The 15,425-nt window shown below is 41.2% G+C and overlaps 2 protein-coding genes across 2 annotated transcripts in view; both read left to right on the top strand.

Annotated features, from left to right (window-relative positions):
* LOC308097871 (histone H3.2-like) overlaps window positions 1–15,425 on the top strand; it is a gene marked incomplete at its 3' end in the record, with an annotated part of 294,931 nt that overhangs the window by 251,358 nt on the left and 28,148 nt on the right. The window lies entirely within an intron of this gene.
* The window catches only part of ern1 (endoplasmic reticulum to nucleus signaling 1), a 58,956-nt gene that overhangs the window by 37,855 nt on the left and 5,676 nt on the right, over window positions 1–15,425 (top strand). Inside the window, exons 11-20 of the mRNA XM_080445903.1 lie at window positions 1,050–1,165; window positions 2,561–2,755; window positions 5,127–5,427; window positions 6,156–6,246; window positions 7,784–7,973; window positions 8,909–9,008; window positions 10,052–10,251; window positions 11,538–11,685; window positions 12,623–12,750; window positions 13,723–13,846. Coding sequence (XP_080302029.1) covers window positions 1,050–1,165; window positions 2,561–2,755; window positions 5,127–5,427; window positions 6,156–6,246; window positions 7,784–7,973; window positions 8,909–9,008; window positions 10,052–10,251; window positions 11,538–11,685; window positions 12,623–12,750; window positions 13,723–13,846 — 1,593 coding nt within the window. The remainder of the gene's footprint in view (window positions 1–1,049; window positions 1,166–2,560; window positions 2,756–5,126; window positions 5,428–6,155; window positions 6,247–7,783; window positions 7,974–8,908; window positions 9,009–10,051; window positions 10,252–11,537; window positions 11,686–12,622; window positions 12,751–13,722; window positions 13,847–15,425) is intronic.

Here is a 15,425-nt window from a genome sequence, read left to right as displayed (position 1 = left end):
TGTCTACCTTTGTTATCCCACGGGGAAATTCTATTCCATTTAAATAGGGATTGGGGAAACAAACAGGGGCAACCAAAACAAAGTGGCTCCGCAAAACCGGAAGCCAGAACACCCGGAACACGCCAGAAGCTTTTTTTTTTTTCTTTTTTTTTCCCAGTAGGCGTGGCCTAGACCGGATCACACGGGCAATTTAATAACGAATACCAGGCTTTCCTCCGAGGTGGAAAGACTGGTGATGCGAGGTTAGCTCATCATATAGGTAACCTCTTCATTTCTGCTTCATTTAGCTAAACCCATTTATACCTGAGGACCATTTTAATCCATTAACCCATTAACTGATTCACTGCCAATCACGTAGATCTACGTGAACCTATTTAAAGCCGCCACGTGCCAATCGCGTAGATCTACGTGAACTAAAAATGTTTTCTTCCAATTTGACCCAAAGACCAAGGAGATATGATTTTTTTAAGATCTAGACTCCTATCCACTTCCTTGTTAACTTAAAACTTAAAAATTCTGTATCTCGGCTCCTGAGTACTTTTTTTTTTCAATGAAAAACTCTGGCACTGGCTAAAAAAATATGAAAATACCTCTGGCAGTTAATGGGTTAAGACCTGAGGCGATTCTTTAAAAAAATCTAAATCCTAAGTTTTTGGGAAAAAAAAAAAAAAATCAAGATTTTTTTAAAAATAGCAGATCTACAAGCTCATAGCGCGGCACTCGGTGCCGCGCTATGAGCTTGTATATCTGCTATTTTTGAATAGCCAAAGAAATCTAAAGTGACACAGATGCGTTCTAGGTCTTAATGGGTTAAGACCGGGAACGCAACCGTGTAATTTTAATATTTCTTTGGCTATTCAAAAATAGCAGATCTACAAGCTCGTAGCGCGGCACTCGGTGAGGGGGAAGGAATACTAGTTGAATGGAAGCATAATGTAATCAATACCAGTATCGGCCATAGGATGGCAGAGGACATGTGGTTCAGTGTGACTGCTGCTGCTGCTGTTGATGACAATGATGAATGGATGATGTCTCTCTCTTCATCTCAGGTCATCATGAAACTCCTCCTGAAGCTCACACCAAGATCCTGGAGAGGTTCCCCGACAGCCTCCCACGCAACCAGGCCAACGTCATCCCCCCCAGCACAGAGAAGACCCTAGAGGAGGTGTGTTACTCTATCTAACCCTACTAACCCCTAACCCCTAACCCCCCCAGCACAGAGAAGACCCTAGAGGAGGTGTGTTACTCTAACTCAGTGTTTATCAACCTTTTTTGTGCCAAGGCACACCTGGCATAGCCAAAAGATCCCAGGGCACACCTAGATATACGGTGTATATATATATATATATATATATATATATATATATAATTATATATATATATACGGTATATATATATACACACACACTAGGGGTGTGCCGATACGATATTGGGCACACAACTTCAATACGATTCGATACGCACTTTTTTTATTATGAAAATATATGGGGGAGAAAAAAAGCAAATGCAAACAAATATTTCTGTTTTTGCATTATTCAGATATGCAAACTTGTAGCTTTTCAGCTTCCACTAGCCGTTTTGAATCCAAATAGGGCAATAGTGTGACACCTGACCCAAAAAAAAAACAGCATGTTGTCACCCTTTTCACCTCGGGGCTGTTTGCATGCCTGATTATTATTATTGTAAAAAAAAAAGAAAAGAAAAAATATATATATTTTTTCAAACCTTCTTCAAACGGCTCAAACTTCTTCTTCACACCTCAGCAGTAGCCCCGGCCCAAAATTGGGACGTTTGCCAGGGTTGATAAACACTGCTCTAACTGACCCTACTAACCCCTAACCCCTAACATACAACATACAACATACAACATACAAGCTCAAAACGCGTCGCAGTAGATCGGCTATTTTTTTTAAGAAGCATTTAGTTATACTTATGTTAACTTAAATACTAATACATTGGACATAAAAAAGACAATATAATTGTAATACTAGTCATTAAGCTACTAATATAGACTGAAGTAATTAAAGCGGGTCATGTTTGCATTGTTTAGAATTGTAACAGCTGAAATCACTTAATGCGGGCCACATTAAGTGAAGGTGGGGGCCGTATGTGGCCCTCGGGCCACCAGTTGCCCATGTATGCCCTAACCTACCCACCACAGAGTAGACCATAGAGGAGGTGTGTTACTCTAAACTATCCCTACTAACCAGTGGTGGAAGAAGTACTCGGATATTTTACCGCATTATAAAAAATACTCTGTTACCAGTAATAGGCCTGTATTTAAAATGTTACTTGAGTAAAAGTACAAAAGTATTGGCATCAAAATATACTTAAAGTACCAAAAAGCGTTTTTGACGAGTGGGTGTTCTCATAACACAAACGGCAGTTTAAATTGATACTTGTTAATACACACATAATAAACATCCCCAGGGGGTAAAGACCTTTAGTCTTTACTTCTTGAGGGGTTCTAAATGTGAGCAAGTGTATCATATCGGGCTTCACACTGATTTCTGTGTCTCTCTGTCTCTCTCTGTGTCTCTCTCGCTCTCTCTCTCTTTAGAAGGTCAATGAAAGCGGTATGGATGACGGGCCCCCCGCGCCGCAGCCCGATACGTCCATCCAGGAGCCGCGGGCCAGCGGGCGCCCGGCCCGCCCCGAGGCCCCCGTGGACTCCATGCTCAAGGACATGGCCACCATCATCTTCTCCACCTTCCTCCTGGCGGGCTGGCTGGCCTTCGTCATCACCTACCCCAAGGTTGGCGCAATGCAGTGACTCTCAACCTTAGTCATTTTACGGACCCCCAGGGTTCTGTGTGCATTAGGACACAGGCAATCTGGGAACCCAGAGCCAGTGAGAATGAAAAACAGCGCCCTCTGCTGTTTGTACTATCTCTCATTGGCTCTGGGACAATGGCGACGTAGCACCCGTGCGTAAAGGAAACCGGGGTTTTGGTCTGCCTTCAGCTTTCACTTCCGGTGGTGCGACTATGTTTTCATTCCCACTAACAATATTTCTACACGGAACACTAACACCACTTCTCCCAGAGAACATTTTGGTTATAAGCCCACTTGTTTCTATGATGAAAGAGTGAGTTAAAATGTGAATATCTCTCCGTGGTTTTGTCTGCTCCGCGGACGCTATTGTTAAATTAGTTTGGATTTGTTTCGAGTGGGGAAAGATCGACGGACACGTGAATCCCGCCCACTACATTTGATTGGGTAAAGCGCGGCCTGCTTCCTGATCTGAAGGCACGCCCACTTGTAGCCCAGTGCGTACATGTTATGACGAGCCTTCACGACAGATTCCAACGCAGAGCAGAATCTGTTCTTGAGAGATTAGGCCACAGGTAACCGGAAGAGTGGGCAACCTAAACATTTAACATTTAATAAGGCCTTATATTTCTACTATTGCAACAAATTGCTACAAAACCTGTGACTAGCCAGTCATTATGGGCATAAACAAGAAGTCGAAGGATACATTTAGGTCTGACATTGAAGAGAAGACGAGACAAGAATGAACCTACATCCTTAGTACTTGACATGATTTTTAACCCATTAAGACCGGGAACTTTTAGATTTGAGCTATAACCATTATTTTACACTTTGATATACAAGATCTACTATACTTGTAGATCTGCTATTTTAGAAAAATCTTCAAATATCTGAAAAACTGTTAAAAAAAAAGGTTTGCTTTAAACATATATATATATATATATATATATATATATATATATATTCTAAGATTTGCACACATTTTCAGGATTTTTCAAAAATAGCAGATCTACAAGCTTATAGAGTGCAGCGCTATGAGCTTGTAGATCTGCTATTTTTAATAGACAAAGTATAAAATAATGGTTAAAGTGGTTACACAGATGCGTTCCCGGTCTGAATGGGTTAAATGTGGTTCATGCTCAGGTGGTAGCAGGTGCACCATGGGACTGGAAGAGATTTTTGCGGCTGTACTTGCTTGAACCCGTGATTGACAACTTTTCTTTTATTTCATGGCACCCCCACTCCAGTTTGATATGCATTAGGCCAAGGAGACCCATTTATTGACATGTTTTATGTCTAGGACCCCAATGTGTAAAATCCTAAATTTGGTTCCCCTTGCATACTCTCGGGGTTACAGACGTGACTTAACTCCTTCAACGACCCCTCGGGGTCCCTGGACCTCCACACTGAGAACCAGTGACATAAAGGCACCTCCATGTATGAACAGCTGAACACTGGTTGATCCCACTAGAACAGAGTGTTTTTTCATCTGAAACACTTGTGTGGTAGTATATTATCCCTATTTTTGGTCGAATGGTGCCACCTAGTGGGCTACCGAGGGAGGGATCTGCCACATGCTTTTATCATGTTGGGGTTTTGAAGACAGAATTCCGTCTTGAATGTACAGTATGTTAGGGTTGATACAATACGCATCACAATACTCTACACATTGACTCAATATCCAAAACACAACAATTATTATTTTATTATTAATTTTATAACGGCTAAACCAAAAGCTTAACCCATTCAAGCCGGGAACGCATGTCTGTCATTTGAGATTTCTTTGGCTATTAAAAAATAGCAGATATACCACGCTATGAGCTTGTAGATCTCCTATTCTTTGGAAAAATAGTGAACCTTTTATGCAAATCTTTGAATATGTATTTTTTTTTAAATAAAGCGTTTTTTTTTACTCTGATCTTATTGCTTCTGGGGGATTCTACAAATGTCTTCTATAACTCTAACAGTTTTTTGAAAAAACGTATAATATCAAACTTTTTTCATGTCAAGGACCTAAACAATTATATGTATTTGGCCGCGAACCCCCATCTCAAAATATGTTTTGTTTCATGGACCCCCAGAAGCAAAGATTTGAGTTACAAATGTTCGCTTTAAAAAAACATATACCATATTCAAAGATTTGCACAAAGTGCTGCGCTATGAGCTTGTAGATCTGCTATTTTTGAAAAATCGTGAAAATGTGTGCAAATCTTTGAATATATATTGTTTTTAACTTTTTAACATTTTTAACTCAAATCTTTGTAGATCTGCTATTTTCCCGTTCCCGGTTTGAATGGGTTAAAACGATGAGTTGTATTAACCGTTGGAATCCGTTTTTAAAAAACACTTTTCAGAGTGTCCACAAGCAGCAGCAGCTGCAGCACCAGGAGTTCCAGAGACACATGGAGGAGAGACTGGACCTGCTGCAGAGGCAGCAGCCCTTCCTGCCGCCCCCGCCTCCAGGCACCGACCTGGGACTGGGCCTGGGCCTGGGCCTGGGCCTGGGCCTGGGCGCCGACTACCTGGAGGTGGCGGGCCGCGCCCGCTCTGAGAGCTCGGACCACAGCAGCCCCAACGTCACGCCGCGCGCCTCCAACCACTCCAACCTGTCCGTGTCGGAGCTGGGCAGCTCGGCCAACGAGCACGAGGACGGAGGTAGATATGCCAAGATTCTTGGCTGTGAAAAATGGCAGATCTACAAGCTCGTAGGTTGGTGCGAAAAAAACAGGAGGGGGGCCCTTAGTTTAGAGCCCTGGGGGTCTCCGGTCAATTATGTGTATAGGGTTTATTCAACCCATTAAGACCGGGAACACATCTGTGTCATTTTTCGGCTATTCAAAACAAATGTGAAAATTTGCACAATTTGTCCGATTCTACAAATGTTGTCTAAACAGTTTTTTTTTGCAAAATCTTATGTTGCTATAATATCAGTGGTTCTCAAACTTTTTCATGTCAAGGACACCCAAAATTATATCTATTTGGCCCCGGACCCCATCTCAAAATGTTTTGTTCCAGGGACCCCCCAGAAGCAAAGATTTGAGTTACAAATGTTGGCTTTAAAAATAAATGTATTCAAAGATTTGCACACATTTTCAAGATTTTTCTAAAATACTGTAGCAGATCTACAAGCTCATAGATCATGAGCTTGTAGCTATGAGCTTGTAGATCTGCTTTTTTTTAATCGGCAAAGAAATTTTAAATGACACAGATGCGATGCGTTGTGAGCTTGTAGATTGGCTATTTTGATGGCATCACGGCCCGCCAAAAATACATTGGAGAGAAGGGGTGAATCATACTGACGCAGTGTGTGTGTGTGTGTGTGTGTGTGTGTGTGTGTGTGTGTGTGTGTGTGTGTGTGTGTGTGTGTGTGTGTGTGCTTTCAGATGACGACACCAACATTGTCAGAGTGGGCAACATAGCGTTCAACCCCAGGAATGTGTTGGGCCACGGTGCTGAGGGGACCATCGTGTTCAGGTGGGTGATCTTCATCAATGATGAGAATTCTGATGAACGGATTTACCTTTGAATCCTTCACAGATAGATAAGAATATATGCCAGGTTTTGCATGCTTTTCTTTACAGCGTGGCTCTGCAAGAGGCTAGCCAGCTGTCTATGACAGGGTCTGTGTGTGTGTCTGTCTGTCTGTTTGTCCAGAGCTAATCTTGCAATCCACTGGCAGTAGGACAAAGAAGTACCTCCACTCATAATGTTTCACCCGGTTCTATGTATTTTTGAAATATTAAATTTTACCCAGTAAGTCACTGGAACCTTTCACAAATATCGAGTCATCACATCTCATAGATGTGTCATGGACAACTGACGTCATAGATTATTAGTTCTCAAAGTGGGGTCCAGAGGGGTACCAGGGGGTCCCCAGCTAAATTAGTTAACACATTGGGTGCCAAAACCGTATATATACGGTTTTGCGCATACTAACGTTGAGTGCCAAAACCGTATATATACGGTTTTTAAAAAAAAAAACTTTTTTTTTTTTTTTTTTTTTTTAATTATTTTTTTTTTTTTCCTTCACAGCAACAGGAAATATCACTCCTACAAGATTTAGACTCCAATCCACCTCCTGGTTAACTTATGACTTCAAAAACCTGTATCTCGGCTCCTGTGCACTTTTTTTTTTTACAATGTTAATTTAACTATTTTCAAATGGCTGCAACTATGGAATGGATTTCCGAATGTTTTAAATTTTTTCCCCCCGATTGTACGAGACCTGTATGTGTGTAATGAGGGGATCACCGTGAGGACGGTGATCACTGAAAATATTTTGTGACTACTTGAAAAAGGTTCAAAATGTTTAAAAAGTCCTGGCACTCAAAGTATAATATTTTAATAAACCTCTGGCACCCAATGTGTTAATATAGTGTCACAATTTATAGTTTGGCTATTCAAAAATAGCAGATCTACAAGCTCATAGCGTGGCACCGAGTGCCGCGCTATGAGCTTGTAGATCTGCTATTTTAGACAAATCGTGAAAACTTGTGCAAATCTTTGAATGTTTTTTTTTTTTAAAGTGAACATTTGTAACTAAAATCTTTGCTTCAGGTGGGGTCCCTGGAACAAAATATTTTGAGATGGGGGTCCGTGGCCAAATACATATCATTTTGGGGGTCCTTGACATGAAAACGTTTGAGAACCACTGCCATAGATGAGGGCCACGTCGCTGCCATATGGATCCCGGATAATCCACATAATTTCCTAGTTTTGTCATTATTATTAACCCATTAATAACTAGAACGCATCTGTGTCACTTTAGATTTCTTTGGCTATTATAAAAAAATAAATAAAAAATAGCAAAAAAAAATAGCAGATATACAAGCTCATAGCGCGGCACCGAGTGCCGCGCTATGAGCTTGTAGATCTGCTATTTTTTTTAAATTGTTAAAAAAAATATTTTTCCGATTTTTTTCAAAAATCTGTTAGGATTTAGAAAACATTTTTAAGAATCGCCTCAGGTCTTAAAGGGTTAAACCTCACACTCCCCTGCTCTCTCCACCAGGGGTCAGTTCGACAACCGTCAGGTGGCGGTGAAGAGGATCCTCCCGGAATGCTTCAGCTTCGCCGACCGGGAGGTGCAGCTGCTGAGGGAGTCTGACGAGCATCCCAACGTCATCCGCTACTTCTGCACCGAGAAGGACCGCCAGTTCCAGTACATCGCCATCGAGCTGTGTGCCGCTTCGCTGCAGGAGGTACCGGACTCCACCCGACTTGGACTCGCACACACATTTTAGGGCTTTCACGACTAGAGATTTTTACTGGTCGACTAATTTGACCCAGTGGTAGTCGACTAGTCGACTTTAAAAAAAAAAGTTTTCAATGCCATTACTATTATTATTATCCTCCTGCCTTTATTTGTATGCCGTTTTAAGGGAAGCGCTTCTGGCACAGCAGCACAGCCAGCGTCTCTAAGGATCCTCAAAAGGGGGTTATTGCCCAATAATAGGCTATTATAGGGCATACTTTTGACCCCCTTTTGATAAAAATAAAGGCAGTCTTTTCATTTAGAAATGCACTGGACCACACTGAACACAGTTAGTTGGTACAGTTTCATCCAGTGTTGATTTTGACAGCAAATTTCGATTTTGATTTAGTTTTAGTCGTAGTCTTTTGAATAAAATTCCATTTAGTTTTAGTCATATTTTAGTCATCTGAAATGTTTTAGTTTTTGTCTTGTTTTAGTCTAGTAAACATTATAAGATTATAGTCGACTAAATCTACAGTTGATTTAATGTATTTTGGCGGTGTTGATGGCGTCATAATGGCTGATTTTACACCAGGTTGCATGCCGAAAATAGCCGATCTACAAGCTCACAACGCATCGCAGCGCGACGCAATGTGAGCTTGTAGATCGCAACACCCGAGCGCAACCAAACATCAAATGACTTGTCTTTTAGTTCTACTGGATCTCTTCTCCACTAGTCACTCCCTAACATTTTAGTCTAGTTTTTATTTGTTGACGACATTGTCTATATATTTAGACTTAGTTTTACTCATCGTAGCTTCGTTTTTATTTAGTTTTCGTCATTGAAAAAAGGTAGCCGACGAAACTGGTCAACACTGGTTTCATCAAACGTTTTGTCCTCCTTTTACTAAAACGAGGGCCTTGTGTCTTTTTTTTTTCCAGTACGTGGAGAAGAAGGATTTTGTCCGTCATGGACTGGAGCCTGTGGTGCTGCTTCAACAGGCCATGTCAGGACTAGCTCACCTGCACTCTCTAAACATTGGTAACTATTACTGACTATATACTGTACTGTACAACAGTGGTTCTCAACCTGTGGGTCGGAACCCCCAGGGGGGTCCCCACATGATTTTGCGGGGGGTCCCCAATTGACAGTGAAGTGACCATTTAAGGACTTCTAAGACCTTGAAAAAAAAGAACAAAAATACCATTACTGCATCAAAAGTAATCAACAAACATTGGCCAAATTGTCAAATAATAGGCCTATAAGAAAGAGGCAAACATTTAGAAAATAGCCGATCTACAAGCTCACAACGCCTCGCGCTGCTATTTTCACAATATATATATCTGTGGAACCGAGTCAAACTAAATGTAATGCCACATATTTGAACTGGGGGTCCCCAGTTCAAATATGATTATTTTGGGGGGTCCCTAGTTCAAATATGATTATTTTGGGGGGTCCCCAGTTCAAATATGATTATTGTGGGGGGTCCCCAGTTCAAATATGATTATTGTGGGGGGTCCCCAGTTCAAATATGATTATTTCGGGGGGTCCCCAGTTCAAATATGATTATTTGGGGGGTTTCCACTTCAAATATGTTTATTTCGGGGGGTCCCCAGTTCAAATATGATTATTTTGGGGGGTCCCCAGTTCAAATATGATTATTGTGGGGGGTCCCCAGTTCAAATATGATTATTTCGGGGGGTCCCCAGTTCAAATATGATTATTGTGGGGGGTCCCCAGTTCAAATATGATTATTTGGGGGGTTTCCACTTCAAATATGTTTATTTCGGGGGGTCCCCAGTTCAAATATGATTATTTTGGGGGGTCCCCAGTTCAAATATGTTTATTTTGGGGGGTTTCCACTTCAAATATGATTATTTAGGGGGGTCCCCAGTTCAAATATGTTTATTTTGGGGGGTGTCCAGTTCAAATAGGATTGTTTCGGGGGTCACGGCCTGAAAAGGTTGAGAACCACTGCTCTGCATCATCATGTGGGAATTATCCTCATTGTTTGTTGTTATATTGCAACATATTTATTGCTGCCTCTCCGGCATAGATCTTAAATTATCTTCCCTCCTCCACAGTCCACAGAGACCTGAAGCCCCATAACATCCTGGTGTCCATGCCCAACGCCCACGGCCGGGTGCGGGCCATGATCTCCGACTTCGGCCTGTGTAAGAAACTGGCCGTGGGCCGCCACAGCTTCAGCCGGAGGTCCGGGGTGCCGGGCACCGAGGGCTGGATCGCACCCGAGGTCCTCAGTGAAGACTGCAAAGACAACCCGGTGAGTTTTTTTTTCATTGATTCAATACTTTATTAACACATTGAGTGCCAAAAACGTAGATCTACGTTTTTTGCAAATACACCCGCCGAGTGGCATAAGTGTAGATATGTGGTTTTTCAAAAACAAAAAAGGAAGAAAATTCCACAAGAGGGCGCTCTTAACGCAACTAGGACCCTTTAAAAAGGAATGGACGGATGTGACGTCATCCCCAAAAACGTGACGTCCGTCAGCCCCAATGATAGGATCTTGAGAAAAACACTTGTAGCTCCATGTCTTTTTTTTGTTGTTGTGAAAACCAGCCATTTTCGACGGGCGATCTCTCTAAAATCGCGGTAGAAATGCTATTGTTCCAGTCGATACTAGACGGGACCCCTACCCCATCGCCCGGACATCTTTTGTGTACATCCGGGCCCACGTTGTGGCTTCTGCAGCCGACCTATTATAGATCGCCAAGACACGGTAAAAAAAACACTGTCACTCAATGAGTTAACAGTTTGCAAAAAAGCTACAGTTACACAATAATGCTAAAAGGATAGTTTCCATTGTGATCCTCTGTGTAACAGTAATGAATGACCCAGAGGACCAGAACTATTGGTGCTTTTTTTCCCACTGCATAGAACCGACCCGGCTAGGGTTGGGTACCGAATCTCGGTTGGCACCCGGTACCTGCAGGTCGGGTACCTACCTACCTACCTACCTACCTACCTACCTACCGGACCGAATCACAAACGTAGTTGGGCGGTGTCTGAACCGATTCCGTGAAATTAACCCATTAAGACCTGAGGCGATTCTTTTTTTTTTTTTTCAATCCTAACAGTTTTTTGAAAAGAAATAAATGTTTTCAAGATTTTTCAAAAAATTGCAGATCTACAAGCTCATAGCGCGGCACTCGGTGCCGCGACATGAGCTTGTAGATCTGCTATTTTTGAATAGCCAAAGAAATCTAAAGTGACACAGATGTGTTCCAGGTCTAATAAAAGACACACAACGATGGTATACATGCGCTGATGACACGTTGATAACTGAATTTCCCCACTGTAGTATTGGTATTAACATTCACAATGTCTTAACTAGTGCTCTACACGACATACTAAAGCCTATACTGCTTGTGCTATAACCACGCCCCGCTTCTGTGACCAACGCGGAAGCGTGTCTCGATTACAACAACTGCTGGCAATTTTTTTGGGGGCCGTTTTAAAGTTTAGTTTTTGAATAACATCTGAGTTTCTGACAACGCTACCAGATCCATGACCTTGTTTTTCATTGTTCTTCTTCTCTTGTGTTAGACCTGCACCGTGGACATCTTCTCAGCGGGTTGTGTGTTCTACTACGTGGGGTCCCAGGGCGGACACCCCTTTGGCAAGGCATTACAGAGACAAGCCAACATCCTGCTGGGATCATACAGTCTGGACCAGCTGCTGCCCGACAAACACGGTGAGACAGACAGACAGACAGGCAGACAGGCAGACAGGCAGACAGGCAGACAGGCAGGCAGACAGACAGACAGACAGACAGACAGACAGACAGACAGACAGACAGACAGACAGACAGACAGACAGACAGACAGACAGCTGCAACTATCCATTATCTTCTGAGCGATTATTCTACCGATTTACTTTTTCGATTCATCGAATAATCAAGAAGCACTGTTTTTTAATCATATTTTTTTCATACCAACGAATCAATGCAGAATTCTATTAGATATCTTATTTATTTTTTAATAAGCAACTAAATCGATTATTATGTTTAACCCAGGGGCCCTCGAGGGGCTTCCAGTGCGGGTCCCAGGAAAAGCGAGGAACAGTTTAAACACTTAAGGCCTGTTTTTGCTTTAATTTTCAGCTGCTCGAAAATAGCCGATCTACAGAAACTGTGACCCTCATGGAATAAAGCAAAATACAATCTCATGACTGAAACATTTTGTCAGGCCAAGTCCTAACCTATTAAGACTGGGAACGCATCTGTGTGTCATTTTTAGATTTATTTGGCTATTCAAAAATAGCAGATCTACAATTCTATTTAAAAAGAATTAAAGCGAACATTTGTAACTCAAATCTTTGCTTCTGGGGATTCTACAAATGTCTTTTGAATCTTGATGTTCGCTTAGAAAATATATATATATATTCATAGATTTGCACAAGTTTTCACGATTTTTTTTAAAAATAGCAGACCTACAAGCTCATAGCGCGGCACTCGGTATTCTATTGGTAGTTTTACCGCTTCTAATACTCTTTAATCTTTATACTGTAAAAAACTAAACTGTGACGCGTTGTGAGCTCAAGTATTGCGCGACTTAATTCCATAGAAGATGTGCTGCCTTCTATGCCTTCTACTAAAATCCATGTGTTTGTTTTAACCCGTGTCCCTCCAGATGACATCGTGGCCAGAGATCTGATAGAACAGATGCTGAGCATGGAGCCCCATCGGAGGCCTTCAGCGGAGAGCGTCCTCAAACACCCCTTCTTCTGGAGCCTGGAGAGAGAGCTGCACTTCTTCCAGGTCCGTGTTCTCCTTCATTTTTGGTTTTCTCTCATATGCTCAATGCCAAAAAATACAATTAATCATCATTATTTGTATGATGATGAATTGTCAACTTCTCAGCCCTTCTCAGCTCAAATAAACATTATGTTCAACTGAAGTTCATAATACTGTAACAGTCAAATTGTCTGCTTATATATTGATTTGTCATGGATAGATAGTTTATATTCCAGAGTGCAAATATTACCAGCTCAATGCCGCAGCGCTGCAACGCTTTGAGCTCGTAGATGTGTTATATTTCGGTGTAACCCCCAGTCTAAATCCAGTGGTATAAAGTAACTTACTCAAGTACTGTACTTTACTAAGTACACTTTTGAGGAATGTTTTACTTTACTGGAGTATTTCCCATTTTCAATACTTTTACTTCTACTCCACTACATCTCAGAGGCAAATATTGTACTTTTACCCCACTACAATTATTTGAGAACTTTAGTCACTAGTTACTTTGTAGGTTTAGATTATTATTACAAAACATACATTAACTACTTCAGCCCTATATACATTTCGGCCATTTGAAAATAGCCGATCTACAAGCTCACAATGTGTTGCGTTGTGAGCTTGTAGATTGGCTATTTTTGAAAGGTCTCTATACGTTGGAAAACTTGTGAAATGGGACATTGTGCATGATGAGTACTTTTACTTTTGGTACTTTAATTACATTTTGATACCAATAATTTTGTACTTTTACTCAAGTAAATTTAGAATTCCAGACTTTTACTTGTAACGGAGTACTTCTCTACATTGCAGTATTGATACTTTTACTTCAGTAAAACATTTGAGTACTTTTTCCACCACTTTATTTCGGCGCAACCCCCAGCACTCCATGTGATGGTCAGTATAATGATCCAAATGATGTCAGAACCAGACCACTAGAGGGCGCTCGGTAGCTGACTGACATGTTGTCAATGTTTTTGTTTGTTTTTTCTATTCAAGGATGTGAGTGACAGAATCGAAAAGGAGCCGCTGGACGGACCAATCGTGAGACAGCTGGAAAGAGGGGGGCGGGCCGTTGTCAAGGGCGACTGGAGAGAGCATATCACGGTGCCTCTACAGACAGGTACGAGACCTAATTAACCCTTTAAGATCTGGAACGCATCTGTGTCACTTCTTGATTCGAGCTAAAAAGCATTATTTTACACTTTGGCTATTCAAAAATAGCAGATCTACAAGCTCGTAGCGCGGCACTCGGTGCCGCGCTACGAGCTTGTAGATATGCTATTTTTGAAAAATCGTGAAAATGTGTGCAAATCTTTGAATATATATTGTTTTAAAGCGAACATTTGTAACTCTAATCTTTGCTTCTGGGGGGTCCCTGGAACAAAATATTTTGAGATGGGGGTCTGCGGCCAAATACATATAATTTTTGGGGTCCTTGACATGAAAAAAGTTTTTTTTCAGAAAACTGTTGGGATTTAGAAGACATTTTGTAGAATCGGCTTCAGGTCTTAATGGGTTAAAAGTATCTTCTTAACCTAACTTACTGTGTCATTTTAGATTTTCATAGCTATAACCTTTATTTTATACTTTGGGCTATATTCAAAAATAGCAGATCTACCGAACTATTTGTTTATTTTTTTAAATCGTAAAAATCTTTTTATATAATATATATATATATATATTTTTAAAGCGAACATTCTTAACTAAAGTCTTTGCTTCTGGGGGGATTCTACAAGTGTCTTCTAAATCCTAACAGTTCTTTTTAGAAGAAACGTATGTTGCTATAATTTCAGTGGTTCTAAAACTTTTTCATGTCAAGAACCACCAAAATGATATGTATTTCTCCGCAGACCCCTCCCCCCATCTCAAAATATGTTGTTTCAGGGACCCCCAGGAGCAAAGATTTGAGTTAAAAATGCATATATATATATTCAAAGATTTGCCCACATTTTCACGATTTTCTTTCAAAAACAGCAGATCTACAAGCTCATAGCGCGGCACTCGGTGACGCGCTATGAGCTTGTATATCTGCTATTTTTTGAATAGCCAAAGACATCTGAAGTGACACAGATGCGTTCTCGCGGATTGAAAGGGTTAAAAGAAGGCATCGATGACGTCAGTTCATCTCTTACATCACTAAGGGCGCGTTCGAAAATACAGCACTGAGCGCACTGGCCAATACAAACTAATAGGCGAGTGTGCTCCGGTGCGTAATTTCCGAACGCACCCTAAGTCACTGTCAGTCTATCTATGACATCAGAACTGTGATGTCAGTCAGTCATGTGACGTCAGACATCTCCATATTTGGGCATGTCGAGACAGAGAGACAGATTCACAGGGGGTAATAGATGGATAGAAGATAAACCACTTTAGAATACTCGGATATCATTGTTGTATACACATTATTGTTGTTTTGCGTATCGACACTTCTCTATATGAAGTTTTTGTTTTATTTTCTATGTCTTAGTTGGCAAACATTTAGTATTCAACCGTGAAATCGTAGCTTTCTTTCATGGAGGGACATTGATTAGAGTTCACCATGCTCTTCTGTCACTGTGCTTAACCCATTAAGGCCTGAGGCCCATTCCATTTATTTATTTTTAATTCCTAACAGTTTTTAGAAAAAAACATAAATATAATTTTTTCACGATTTTTCAAAAATAGCAGATCTACAAGCGCATAGCGCGGCACTCGGTGCC

Source organism: Gymnoscopelus braueri (genome assembly GCF_963280865.1).
Source record: "Gymnoscopelus braueri genome assembly, chromosome: 13".
NCBI classification, from domain to species: domain Eukaryota; kingdom Metazoa; phylum Chordata; class Actinopteri; order Myctophiformes; family Myctophidae; genus Gymnoscopelus; species Gymnoscopelus braueri.
The sequence above is the reverse complement of the archived record's forward strand: the minus strand, read 5'-3'. Positions and strand labels throughout refer to the sequence as shown.